The 12,101-nt window shown below is 47.8% G+C and overlaps 1 protein-coding gene and 1 long non-coding RNA gene across 6 annotated transcripts in view; one reads left to right on the forward strand and one right to left on the reverse strand.

The window, feature by feature from the left end:
• The first annotated feature begins 4,759 nt into the window (after window positions 1-4,759).
• On the forward strand, window positions 4,760-9,484 carry LOC144615153 (uncharacterized). Its single transcript, XR_013553638.2, has 3 exons — window positions 4,760-4,945; window positions 8,218-8,489; window positions 9,065-9,484. It is a non-coding gene; the product is annotated as an uncharacterized LOC144615153 (long non-coding RNA).
• A 772-nt stretch (window positions 9,485-10,256) lies between these two features.
• ICA1 (islet cell autoantigen 1) overlaps window positions 10,257-12,101 on the reverse strand; it is a 148,910-nt gene continuing 147,065 nt past the window's right edge. For all 5 annotated transcript variants that reach the window (XM_060633888.3, XM_060633879.3, XM_060633872.3 and 2 more), the window contains exon 15: window positions 10,257-10,533. In XM_060633888.3, the coding sequence (XP_060489871.1) occupies window positions 10,409-10,533 (125 nt within the window). In that variant the 3' untranslated portion in view covers window positions 10,257-10,408. The remainder of the gene's footprint in view (window positions 10,534-12,101) is intronic.

A 12,101-nucleotide genomic window follows, 5' to 3' on the forward strand; every position in this document is an offset into this window, starting at 1 on the left:
TTTGAATTTGTAGCTGGCATAATCCAGTGGGGCAGGAAGCAACTTGGGGATTCAGACATTTGCTTATTTCTCCTTCTTGGTAAGTGTCTCCCCCATTCACCAAACTGAGCCTCAGCCCTTTGCCATTTGTCATTTCTGTCAGCTGGCAGGCCACACCTGGTAGAACCATGTCCCTCCTGCATGTCAGAAGACAGAGGCAGTGTGGCATAAGGGACTATGGTCCAGGTCTGGCCATCAGACAAGAATGAGTGACAACCCTGTGAATCTGGGAGTCTTTGTAAAATAGCGATAATGATTATTCTTCTGCTTTTGCCACAACAAAAGAACCTAGGCTAAAGGGCCTAAATGATAGAAATGTATTTCTCACAGTTCCTGGAGGCTCAAAGTCCTAGATCAAGGTCTAGCAATATTTGGGTTTCTAGGAAGGACTTTTCTGGTTTGGAGACAGCCGCTTTGTCATGGCCTTTGACATGGTTTTTCCTCTGTCTCTTCTTCTGACACTATCCTATCGGATGAGGCCGCATGCACTCTTAGGACCTCATTTTACCTTAATTACCTCCCAAAGCCCTACATGCCCAAAATCACTGGGTCATATACCTTAAAAGGATAAATGTTAAGGTATATGAATTGTAATGCAAAAAATAAACTCAACATGCCAAAAAATCCTACTCTGTAGGATAATTAAGAGGGTGAAAGGGACTTGTGTGCACATAGCACAGTGCCTGGCATAGAGCACCCCATGGATAAAATAGTCCATGTAGGGTCAGAAAATGTGAAGGTTGTAAAGCCATAAACCTGGTTCCACAAGCCTCGAATCCTGTCTCCAACTTCCTCAAGGACGTTCACTGCATGGCTCTACTTCTTCCTCTGCTGTTCACAATCTGCCATCTTCATCTTTCCTCGCCTTCGGCAGGTGGGTCAGGCAGGCACCCACCACCCTGGCTACCATGTAAGCAGCCCGCGTGTATGCCTCTGACCTTGTTCTCCCACAGACCTCCATGCCTTTCCTGTTCCCTGTGCTGCCGTGTGCCCAGCTCTCCCCGCCTGCCCACATCCAGAAGGCAAGGCCAGAAGGACATGACACTTCAGGCTTCAGCCCGGGCCCACTCCCGTCTTTTCCAGGTGCTTTGTCTTTAACCACGGGCCTGGTTTATAGGGCAGAAAAACCAGCCTGTTTGGCTCCAGGCTTCCCTTACCACAGGCTGGCCACTGAAGCCCAGGATGAAGAAGCAAGGCTTTCCCTGGGGCTGGTTGTGAGGGCAGGTAACAGATGGGTAGCAGAATGCAGGTAGCAAGGGCTCGGGGCAGTGTGCTGTCCGGATTTGTTCTCTCCCTGCTAGCTTCTTCCTTTCCAGCTGGAGTCAAAGTTGCAGCTCACCCGGGATGGCAGCTCCTATTGGCAGGATAAAAATACCCCTCAGTTTGACTGCTGAGGCCCATGCATGGCCAGCTCAGCCATTAAGGGCAAGGAGAGAGGAAAGAGTACGGAATGCTGGTGACTTCCCTGCAGGGAAAGGTGGCCGTTGGAGCCTCCCGCCCACTTACACGTGGACAATGCAGGCTTCTAGTGCTCAGAGGAAGTTCCAGTCACACCGGTGCCCTCTCCATCAGCATGAAACCTCTTATTAGCATGTTTCTGACTTTTATTGTGCATCGACCCCTTTGAGAATTTATGGAAGCTCTGGACCATTTCCTCAGGAAAAGAAATCCACAGAGGTGCATTTTCACACACACAAAACTACACAGCTCAGAGGATGTACAGAACTCTTGAAGCTAAGAGGTCCATAAATCCCTGGGCCAGAATAGAGTTTATAATAGGGATGAAAGAGTTTATAACACAGCCATCAGAATAGCAATGAACTGTAGGGAGATAATGGAAGCAAGGCTGTTGATATGTCAAGTGCTGTGTCCTGAGAATGCCTTCTGTTTGTGCAGGGGACAGGGGGCCAGCAGATGATGCTCTAAATGTGGTACAGACCCTTGGGGCATCACAGGTCAGGTCCAGAAATACCAGCAAGGAGACACCTCAGACCAAAATCAATAAAAGAGCTCCCTGGGAAGTGGCTGAAAAAGGAAGCTCCAGAGAAGCCCGGCCTCTACTGATGAGGCATTTCTAAAATCAATTGCGTCCTCCTTGGGTGGCAGAAGGGTCAGGATACAGGCCCCTGTCGGGGTTGAGGGGTTTCCTGAGCACTTTTGACCAGCTCTCTGTTAGGGCAAATTATAAAAACGTTGCTCGCCCTGCTGTGAAGGCCCGTAGTTCCACCACTGAGATTGTTGCTGGGGGTATGTCCCAGAAGTGGGAAAAGGGGCGTCTCACTGCACCCGGACAGACTCCTGAAGTGCTACAGGAGTGTCCGGCAATAGGAGTAGAGGGGAAAAGGAAGAGATGGATCAAGAGCCTGTGGAGCCTCAGAATTCAACTGAAGTTAGTCGTGTCTTCCAGGGAAGCACTGGTTCAGTGAGTATGGTCAGATGCTTGTGAACTCTATATCTTGGCATGTTGAGAACAGTGGGGCCCTCAGTCCGTTTCCTACTAGTTAATTATCGGAAGCCAGGACATAGGTATTATATTAAGGCCGTAAGTTCTATTTTCAGTACAAAGAGTGCAATTGATTAAAGTCCAGATGAGTATCAGCAGCATCAGAGCAGGGATGCTCACAGCTGGCTAAGCAACCTGGACTGCTGCAGGGGTCTGGCTTCTAGCAGCAACCCCCTCCTTCACTGCGTCCTCATCTGTACTTTGTCCCTGCGGCCACCACTCGGTTCCTCAGTACTCAGGAGGCTCCCATCACTTTATAAGTAACTGTGTATTGCTCCTGTTAATTTCAGTATCTATACTTTTGTAATAGACAAATCATTTCGTATCATCCCTAGTTCAGAATCAAAGGAGGGAGAAGCCCATAAACTCTGCTCCTCTCTGGATGAAAAGTTATTCTGCCAGGCCTACCACATGGGTTTCCTTAGGTAGTCAGTTGCGACCAGGTGGTCCTGGGGCTTACAGTGTGACTTACTAGCTAAGACCATGTCCCTCCTTGCAGAATGTGAGTCGGGACTGCTTGGCAGGGGGATATGAGTGTGACTGACAGTTTGAAGATTGCTCTCTTGTCAGTACATTCACGTGGGACTGTTCTCATGTCTCGTAAGGCAGAACTGCCAATAGTACAAAATCTTAGTCTACCAAAAAGAAAACAAAATACACACACACACACACACACACACACACACACACACACACAAACCCTCTTTAATACACATATATTGTTTTTCTTTTGAACAAATTAGATTGTACTGTCCAGTTTCCAAACTCACCTTTAAAGACCAAGAGCCTTTTTAAGGCAGTAGTAGTGGTGCTCATGAAATATTCTGTCCATACTGTGCCATCTCCTAGGCCCTTGCAGTGAGGTATGTGGCTATTTCTAGCCACTGGGCTTTGGAAGGAAGAGAAGTGTGTTTTTCTTTGGATGAAGCGTAGCATAGCCAGTGCGTGACAATGCTCCATTTCTACCTTTCCTCGCTATAGTGACCAAGAGGCTCACACATTGCATGTGATCAGCTGTATGCTGGTGACGCTTCATCAGCATAAGTCCCTGGGGGTTTGTGGAGCAGAGCTCCACTGACCCACATTAGAAACAGAGCATGAGTGAGGAAGGAAGAAAACTTCCTGGTTATAAGCCACTGAGATTTCTTGGTGATTGTTGCCAAAGCATAGCCTAGCCTGTCCTGACTTACTCACAGACAGATCTAGGAGACATCACAGGAGGACACCACTGTGAATAGAGTTGATCTTCTGTGGACCTTCCAGCTGATCAGACTTCCAACTCTGCAAACCTAATGAGTCTCTCTGCTTCCCTGGTTATTTTAAGGGCTCTCCTACCACATGGAAAGTACAACATCCCTTTGTGCAAGATCCAGATTCCAATTTCTTCTTTCTCTTCTTGAACAATCATATTTATTGAGGCTTAATTTACATATGTAAAATTCATCCTGTTTAGTGTAGGGTTCCGTGGGATTCGGGTAAGTGCATATGGTAGTGTAGCCACCAATACAATTTGTAGGAGAGCTCCAACCAGTATCCACCCCGGCCCACCTCCAATTTCCTTGTGCCTCTTTGGAGTCCAGCCCTCCCCCAACCACAGCCCTTGGCAACTACTGATCTAAGGCCCATCCTTTTAGGTTTGTGTTTTCCAAAATGGCATACAAATGGAACCACACAGTATGTAGCCTTTAAAGCAGAAAACCTTTTTATTTTGGAGTACTTACAGATTGACAGAAAAGTTGCAAAGATAGTACCAAGTTCCTCACCCAGCTTCTGCTAATGTTAACATCTTACATAGCTAGAGTATTTTGACATAGTAGTCAAAATTAGGAAATTAACATTAGCACGATACTATCAACGAAACTATAGACTTTTTTTTGGATTTCATCCATTTTCCCACTAATAGTCTTTTTCTGTTCCATGATCCCAAATGGCATTTGGTCGTCATGTCTCCTTAATTTCCTCCCATCTGTGGTGGTTTCTTGGTCTTGTTTTTCATGACCTTGACACTTTTGAGCTACACTGGTCAGGCATTTTGTAGAATGTCACTCAATTTGAGTTTGTTTGATGTTTTTCTTATGACTAGACCAGGTTATGAGTTTTGGAAAGAATACTACAGAGATGAAGTTCCCTGTCCATTGCATCATATCAGGGGTACATGATAGCAACATGAATCATCCTGTTGTATGGGTCAAGAGTTGCCTCCTGTTCACAGCTAAATAATATCTCACTGGATGCATGTACCACAGTTTTTCATTCTCCAGGAGAAGGATATTTAAGTTACTAGTTTTTGAAGATTATGAGTAAAGCTGCTACTAACATTCACATAGAAGTTTTTGTGTGAACATGTATCTTTTCTTCTCTAGGGTGAATTCCTAAGCGTGGCATCGCCAGGTTGTATGGTAGGTAAGTGTGTATTCAACCTGATGTTAAACTGCCAAACTTTTCCAAACTGGTCCCACTCTGCTTTCCCCTCAACAGTGTGTAAGAGTTCTAGTTGCTCCACATCCCAGTTTCTTGGGATGGTGGTCAGTGCTCTAGGTAATGGTTCATTTTAAAAATATCATTAAGTTTGACAAGTTTTGCAGCATGTCCTTTCTGACTGGCAGGAGAACCCACTTCATTTCTCCTGGTCTCCGCACAGAATTCTATCCAAGTTTATGGAAAAATCAGGGGCAACTTATTTATTAGACTTTCTAGTCCCTTCCTACCTAACACCTTCCTCCATTCCCGTGATACTTAGGAGCAAATTAGTAAGTGATGGGAACAGAAGATGGGGCTTGGAGAGTCTCATGGAAGGTCATGGGGAGAGAGCAGCTTCCCACTCCTACTTCAGCATCCTATACCAAGCGAGTGAACTTCCGTGACATAGTGGCTCCCCTGTGTGCTGCAGTGTGCAAGTGCAGGGCTACATTTTGGGGGCATCAACTCAGTCCTCGTAATGACTCCATGAGGCAGGTGATGCTACTACAGAAGACGACGAAACAAGTGCAGAGGGTTTGTAGTTACAGCTGGCGAAGCCTCAACTTGGGAGGCTTGGCCACAGATTTCTCCAGCTTCAGAACCCAAACTCTTAACATCTGCCCTACACTACTGTCTGGAAGTGCATCTCCCAAAGATGTCAAATAATTGGCCAAAAAAGGGGGGGGGGGAGAGACAGAGAGAAAAAGTTGGGAGGAGAGAAAAGATAGGGGTTCTTAAAGGAATTCTGTGTCTTTGAATTCCTTTCTTCAGCTCTAAGTTTCTAGCAAGCACCTTGAAGAAAAAGAAGCATTGGCCCAGCAGTTAGACAATGTGGGTTCTAATCCCGGTTTCTCTCTAAATTATAGTTTTTCTTATATGTCCCTTGGTTTTCTCATCTGGATATCAGCAGGTTGGATGCAGAGAGCTCTGTGGTCCCTTCTGACTTCCTGGAAGTCAGCTATAGGAGAGCCACACATAGGCATCCTCACTGGGCTGCCTAGAACACCAAGCCTTCTAGTCCCAGGGCTGGCAGTGGCCTCAAAACGGACTTCTGGAAAACATTCCAGTTCTTTCAGCCACCTTGCTCCATACCCCCTGTATCCTCAAGGTCATTCCGATGGAATCTGGAGTGGATCACCACCGCATTTTCCTGCCCAGGATCTATTCCCTATTCCTCTGGTATTAGCAGCACAGCCTTCCCTTGAGGAACCATCCTTTCTCCATCCCAGTCCTTAAGAGTCAGGTTCCAGGGACAGGCACATGAGAAGCTGGGGATATAGCCTATTTCCCATCCCCACCCACCTTGATCCCAGTGGCTGACTGGAGACTGGGCATAGGATCCAAAGCACGCTCAATTCCAAGACTTTGGCTGGAGATACTGGTGGCCATGTTTCCTCCTTATGAGAAGTCTGTTAGGATGAAGGAACACAGAGAGAATCAAAGCTGGGAGCTAAAGACAGGGGAATTGCCGAGAACACTACCTGACCTCTAGATCCAGCTGTGCCTGAAGCATGTGCCTGGACCTTTCAGTTACCTGAGCAAATAAATCCACCCTCATTTTTTTTTGTTGTTGTTTAAATAAGTCTGAGATGAATTAGATTAGGGTTCAGTAATTATGTGGGGTTTTTTGGAGATTTCTGCTTTTCTCATCCATATATGCCCCTTTCTAGGAGTTCCAGAATCTTTGTTTTTTGTTTTGTTTTTTTTAATTTGAGGAGGAGGAGGAGGAGGAGGAGAGTAGTAGTAAGTAGTCGTCGTCTCGTCTTTGTCAATTCCAAAAGCCCCATGAAAGACATGGGTTAATGCAGTGTTGGGAAACACACAGCACTGTTGCCACCACCCCTGCCCCATACTTATCACAAACATCACTCATTTATCAGAATTCTTCTCAGTGTAGAATTCTTGGCAGCCAATGCCAATCACTGGAGTTGGCTCCAAGATGAAGTCTATTTTCCAACAAAGCTGAAGAGAGCTGCATCACTGCACTGTGTGTGGTGCCAATCAGAGGACTAGAGATGGTCTGAATCAAAGGATTAACTGCCATGGCTTGTCTGGAGGACACCAGTTGATCACAAAGACAGATGCACTTTGACATACTGGGAAAATCAATAGTGCCAATTGTTAGCCGTGAGCCACTGCCAGGGTCGGCCCCTGAGGAGGCGTCTCTCTCGGCAGTGGTAGCTGAGAAAGGGAAGCATGGAGCTCAGCTGGCGGGCTCCTGGAGGTGAAGCATGGGCAGAAAGCATCTTGACCCAAATGGCCAGGCAGCCTCACACGGCCCCTCGGGGGCCTCAGCCCTGGCCCCACACCCAATGGAAACACCTGCCACAGCATGATGGTGAGCCCGTCTACATGCCCACTGGCAACTCACGCCTCCTGGGGATGCCAACTTTGAGCAGACCACGTTTTCTTGGGCATAAGCCTCCAACAAAAAGTTCTAAGTTGGTGCCTTTCTAATTCTGAAGCTGACGGATGCTTTTCTCACTCTCACACAGCTCAAAATCAACCTGACATTTCTAAAATTACATTTTGAAGGCAAGGAATCTATAAAGTGCACCAAAGCCCATGCCAGCTGGGAGAAAAAGAAAAGAGGAAAGAGAAATGTTTCTGGCTCCCTCCCTTACATTTGAATATTCTTTATATATTGGCTGGGGCAGCTCGAGAAGGGAAGGGGCACTTGCAGACCACCTAAAACTGCAGGAAAGTTTTCAAGGAGCAGGTGCTTTCTGAATTTCTCTGAGGGTTCCAGTGCAATTGTGGTTCAGACTGGCCTGGAGACAAGGAATGAAAATGAGGGAGAAGTGAGACAGGGCGTGAAGGGGGTGGGGCACCTTTGTCTTCTTCACATCAGAGACAGTCCTTCCACAGGCGGCTGGCGAGGGGCCTCGAGGTGGGCCCCCAAGGAAGCCCCCTGGCTGGGCGGCACACAGGCCGCTTAAAAGAGAATAAGCCAGCAGCTGCTTCTCCTTAAACTAGAGAGGTGGCCGAGGGGGCTTTGTGCGAGCCAGGATCAAAACACGCCTATCAAGAGGGATCAAGGGCCTGGCCAAGTGGATTGCAGATGGGAATGGGAATTGAATTTTTTTTTTTTTTTTTTTTTTAACAAAAATGTAAAGAAAATTCAGAGAGAAAATGCCTCCATGTGCAATTCTGTCCTTTCACTTGTAGCGAAGCCTGTTCAACTACCACAATCATCCTCTGCCCTTCACCCACAGATCAACTTTAAAATGCAACTAAAATGATCCATTCAACTGAGAAGAACCCCACACCCCTTCACCCCCACCCAGTACCCAGCAAGCTAGTTCCCTGAGCCTCCAGCCTGGATGGAGCAAATCTACCCTCCTGCTTCTCTGCTTCGTCTCCTTACTGCGGTTGCTGTGGGGCTCTCACGGCTGCGAACACACGTGACCCAGGAGGAAACGAGTCCTTAATCTACGTTCCACACAGGGCAGCTCCACTCAGGAATCATTAATCCCGTGCTCACAAGGTGACTCCAGGGTGCTTATTACTAGGGAGACACAGAAGATTTGGGGAAACAGGAACCCCCTTCTCTGGGGTTGCAACACCTTGGGGCAGAGGGAGATGCCTACAAATAGGCCTCAGGGGCCAGGCAGAGCACCAAGGGTGTGCTTATCATGAAACGGGGGAAGGGCAGGCAGGAGATGAGGGGTGGTTCCTCCTAGGAAAACTGTGGGCTATGCTTGAAGGAAGTGCGATCTGAGGGGCGGGTAGGGGTGTGATGGCAGCCAGGGGTAAGGGGACAGGGGCATCCCAGGGGGAGTGTGCAGCAAATGCACAGGCCCAGCATGGAGAGGGAGGGCTTCTGGTGCAGCAAGCTTTTCTGTGTATGTGTGGGATGAGGCGGGGAGGCTGTGTGGAGCGGAGAGGGGAGCGCCTAGGGCTGTATCCCTGTATCCTCAAAGACCATGCATGCCAGGCTGAAAAGTCACCAAATGAGATTCTTACAAATGAGACTCTGTGGACAGTTTATGCCGGCCAAGACATGAGCAGAGCTGCTCCAGCCACAGAACACGCTGAGTCCCGGCCCCCTTTCGCCTTCAGGTCTCTTCTTGAGCAGTGGAGGAGGAGGAGGAGGAAGATGCCTTCCAGTTCCCCAGGGCCATCTTGCAGAGGACAGTGGCTACTGCTGGACCAGGTCCTTCCCTGAGGGCACACTGCAGAGCCAAGAAGCCACATTCCTGTGTTGGGGGAAGTGGCCAAAGGAGACCCTTCCAAAGCCAGAGACTGAGGCTACAAGAATGCAGCAGAGCCCAGCTGGGCAGAGAGGACCAATTCCAGGATAATCATCAACGCTACTCCTCTCAGGGCCACTGGCTCACTGACAGGGGTGTGTGGCCTCTCAGCATACCACAGGTGACACAGGGAGGGGAGGAGAGGTGCCAGCCCTGGGGACTCAACACCCGTGAAGTGTCTGAACCACTTACATGCCCACATGCAAAACTTGCTCCTATCTCTCCCCAAGCCAACAAAAGTCCATGCCTTCCTCTCCTGCACTGTATGTGGGATGCATGGGATCTCGTCAGTAGTTTCATGCAGTTGGGGCTCGTCTTTGTTCTCCTCATCTGTCCCTCTCCAGCCTCAATGTCCATGGTACCTCCCCACTGAGTCCCCACAACAGACTCTCTTAATGTGTTTTTGCATGTCAAATATCTCTGCCATTTAATTAAAAAAAAAAAAAAAAAAAAAAACAGTTAATATCACAAAGGACTCCAGAAATACATGCTTTTGAATTCCAGCCACAGAGAAGACAAGAGGAGACACTGGCATCTGCAGATATGGCTGCTTTCCATAAGAAAGGTTCGTGCAGTGAGACCAGCCCAGCTCCTCAGCCCATGTGAGAACACACACCCCACCACACAAGGGCTGAGGGACAGTGTCTTTGGTTGGCTGGGGCTTCATCCAGAGCTCATTGGAAGGTGGCTTGGCAAGAAGGGGAAGTCTTCCTGCAGCCCCCTTACGAGGGCAACAAAGGCAGGGAGTACATGAGGAGGCATTTAAGCTTTGCTAGCCTCCCGCCGCCTCTTAGGCTACAGGACTCGTTACTGCAACCTAACACAGAATAGGTTGATGATTTGAACTTGGATCTCACAGTAGCCCAGTGACACATCAGCAGCCATAATGTGGACGTCAGCAGGAGAGCGGCCAGCCGGAAAATTGCTCCTAGACAATCGTGTATTGTTAGATCCACATAGAGAATACATTCAAACCCTTTATACCAAATAAGAGTAAATAATTATACCAATATAAACAGGGCCTCTGACCCTTTCATTTTATTAAAATGGCACGTAAATATGAAAACAGCATACTGATCACTTCATACGTCTGCGTGTCCCCAGGTGTGTGGCCGAGGAGTGGCACGAGGGCTCCCTCCGAGAGGCTGCAGACTCATGCATTGAGCAATTCATGTTCTTTATCGGTTTTCCCAATAGCGTCAGGATTTGACAGTGGGTCGAGGTCAGCAAAGAGGCTGAACCAGGCAGTCAGGTCTGAGGAGGCAGCCTTGGCAGGTTCTGGGGAGAGAACAGGCAACATGAATACATGTACCTTCCAAAGGCCCACCTCTGCCATGCTGCATACAGGTGGGTCCAGGCTCATCTGGAAAAGGGAGGATACTGCTCAGTCAGACGAATCCTATTACACTCTGTCTCTAAAACTAGCTAGGGGATTCCACATATCCCTGTTGGCTATCGGAGAAACATTTCTAAACCATGGCCTGAAGCTCAGTGAAGAACAAGCCCAGTGTCAATCCACACCTGCATCCCCATCCCAGCGGATGGCACGGCCCAACAAGTTGCCTAAAACTTCAGATGGTGCTGCTTCAACACAAGTAGGAAATATCACTGTGATTTCAGAAATCGAATGAATGGCTGAGGATGCATGGTGCCTTCCAGTGTCCACTGGAGGAATCTTTTTGAATCTGCTGGGTCAAGGGAAGTATGATGGTCACTCTTTTCAGGCTTTAGAGCATCAGGCTGAGAGGAGGGTTTCTCCTTTCTCAGGGTCACTGCCCTCATCCACCATCTCCTGTTAGAGGGAGGAGGCCTTTGACATGCCTCCCTTCCTCCCCCCTCACACCCCTCCCACTTCACCATCTATGGATGCTCCCTTCAGCTGTTCTTTAACTGAACCACCCGCCCTAACTTCCCGAATGCCACAATTACAGAGCCAAATTATTTTCCAGATGAGGAGAGTATTTTCAAAAGAGTGCCTCATGCAAGTGATTTCTACACAAGTTGGGGCCTCTTTATATAAATCATTCCACATGAGGACCGAAGTTCATTGGCTTGGACGACCCAGGCTTTTTTCCCCTTCCCCAACAGGTGGGAGTATCAAAAGCACGAAGAAAACGTCTGACAGGTTATCCTTCTAGCTGAGAGCAACAAGGAATGTGCTTGCCATCTGGCTGGAAGAGTCTCAGAAAATACTGGTGGGACAGGCTGCTACAAGGTTATGCCAGAGGAACAGGACAGTGGTTATGGGCTTATCCTACAGCAACAAGGCCTTTGGTCTTTTCACGAAAATGGCACTGAAATGTTAAGATAAGGTGCCAATCATGGTATAGTTCTGATTCTTGTCTTTTGTTTTTCCCCATAATCTCTCATAGGTATATTACTTTATCATGAGATAATCAACACATCCATTACAGAGATAAAATGACTACAAGCAATGCTCACTGGCAAGAGGCAAGTTATTGTGTAACATTAATTGATCTCCATGTACAATCAACCTGCAGAACACTTGGCTTAGTTTGATACGATAAACTGAGACCCAAGAGATCTCAATATAGGTTGGTTGGGGAGTGGAGTGGGGAATAATTTTTAAAAAGGGAGTAACCAACTCAACGTTTAGTCATGTAGGAGTCCACACAGCAAACTGTATGGGGCAAGACTGATTTGAAGAGGATTAGCCATCTCCATTCTTGATAGGGAATATCAAGATCTCTTAAAGAGATCTCCAGCAAAAATACACTACATCACTACATCCACTTCCTCTTTTCCTCCTAACCTCCCAAAGCTGTAGGGCGGCCTCAGAGGGTAGCTGTGGCCTTGCTAGGAGGAGTCAGGTGACTGTACTTTGG

This window comes from Panthera onca, chromosome A2, assembly GCF_046562875.1.
Source record: "Panthera onca isolate mPanOnc1 chromosome A2, mPanOnc1 haplotype 2, whole genome shotgun sequence".
Classification (NCBI taxonomy): Eukaryota; Metazoa; Chordata; class Mammalia; order Carnivora; family Felidae; genus Panthera; species Panthera onca.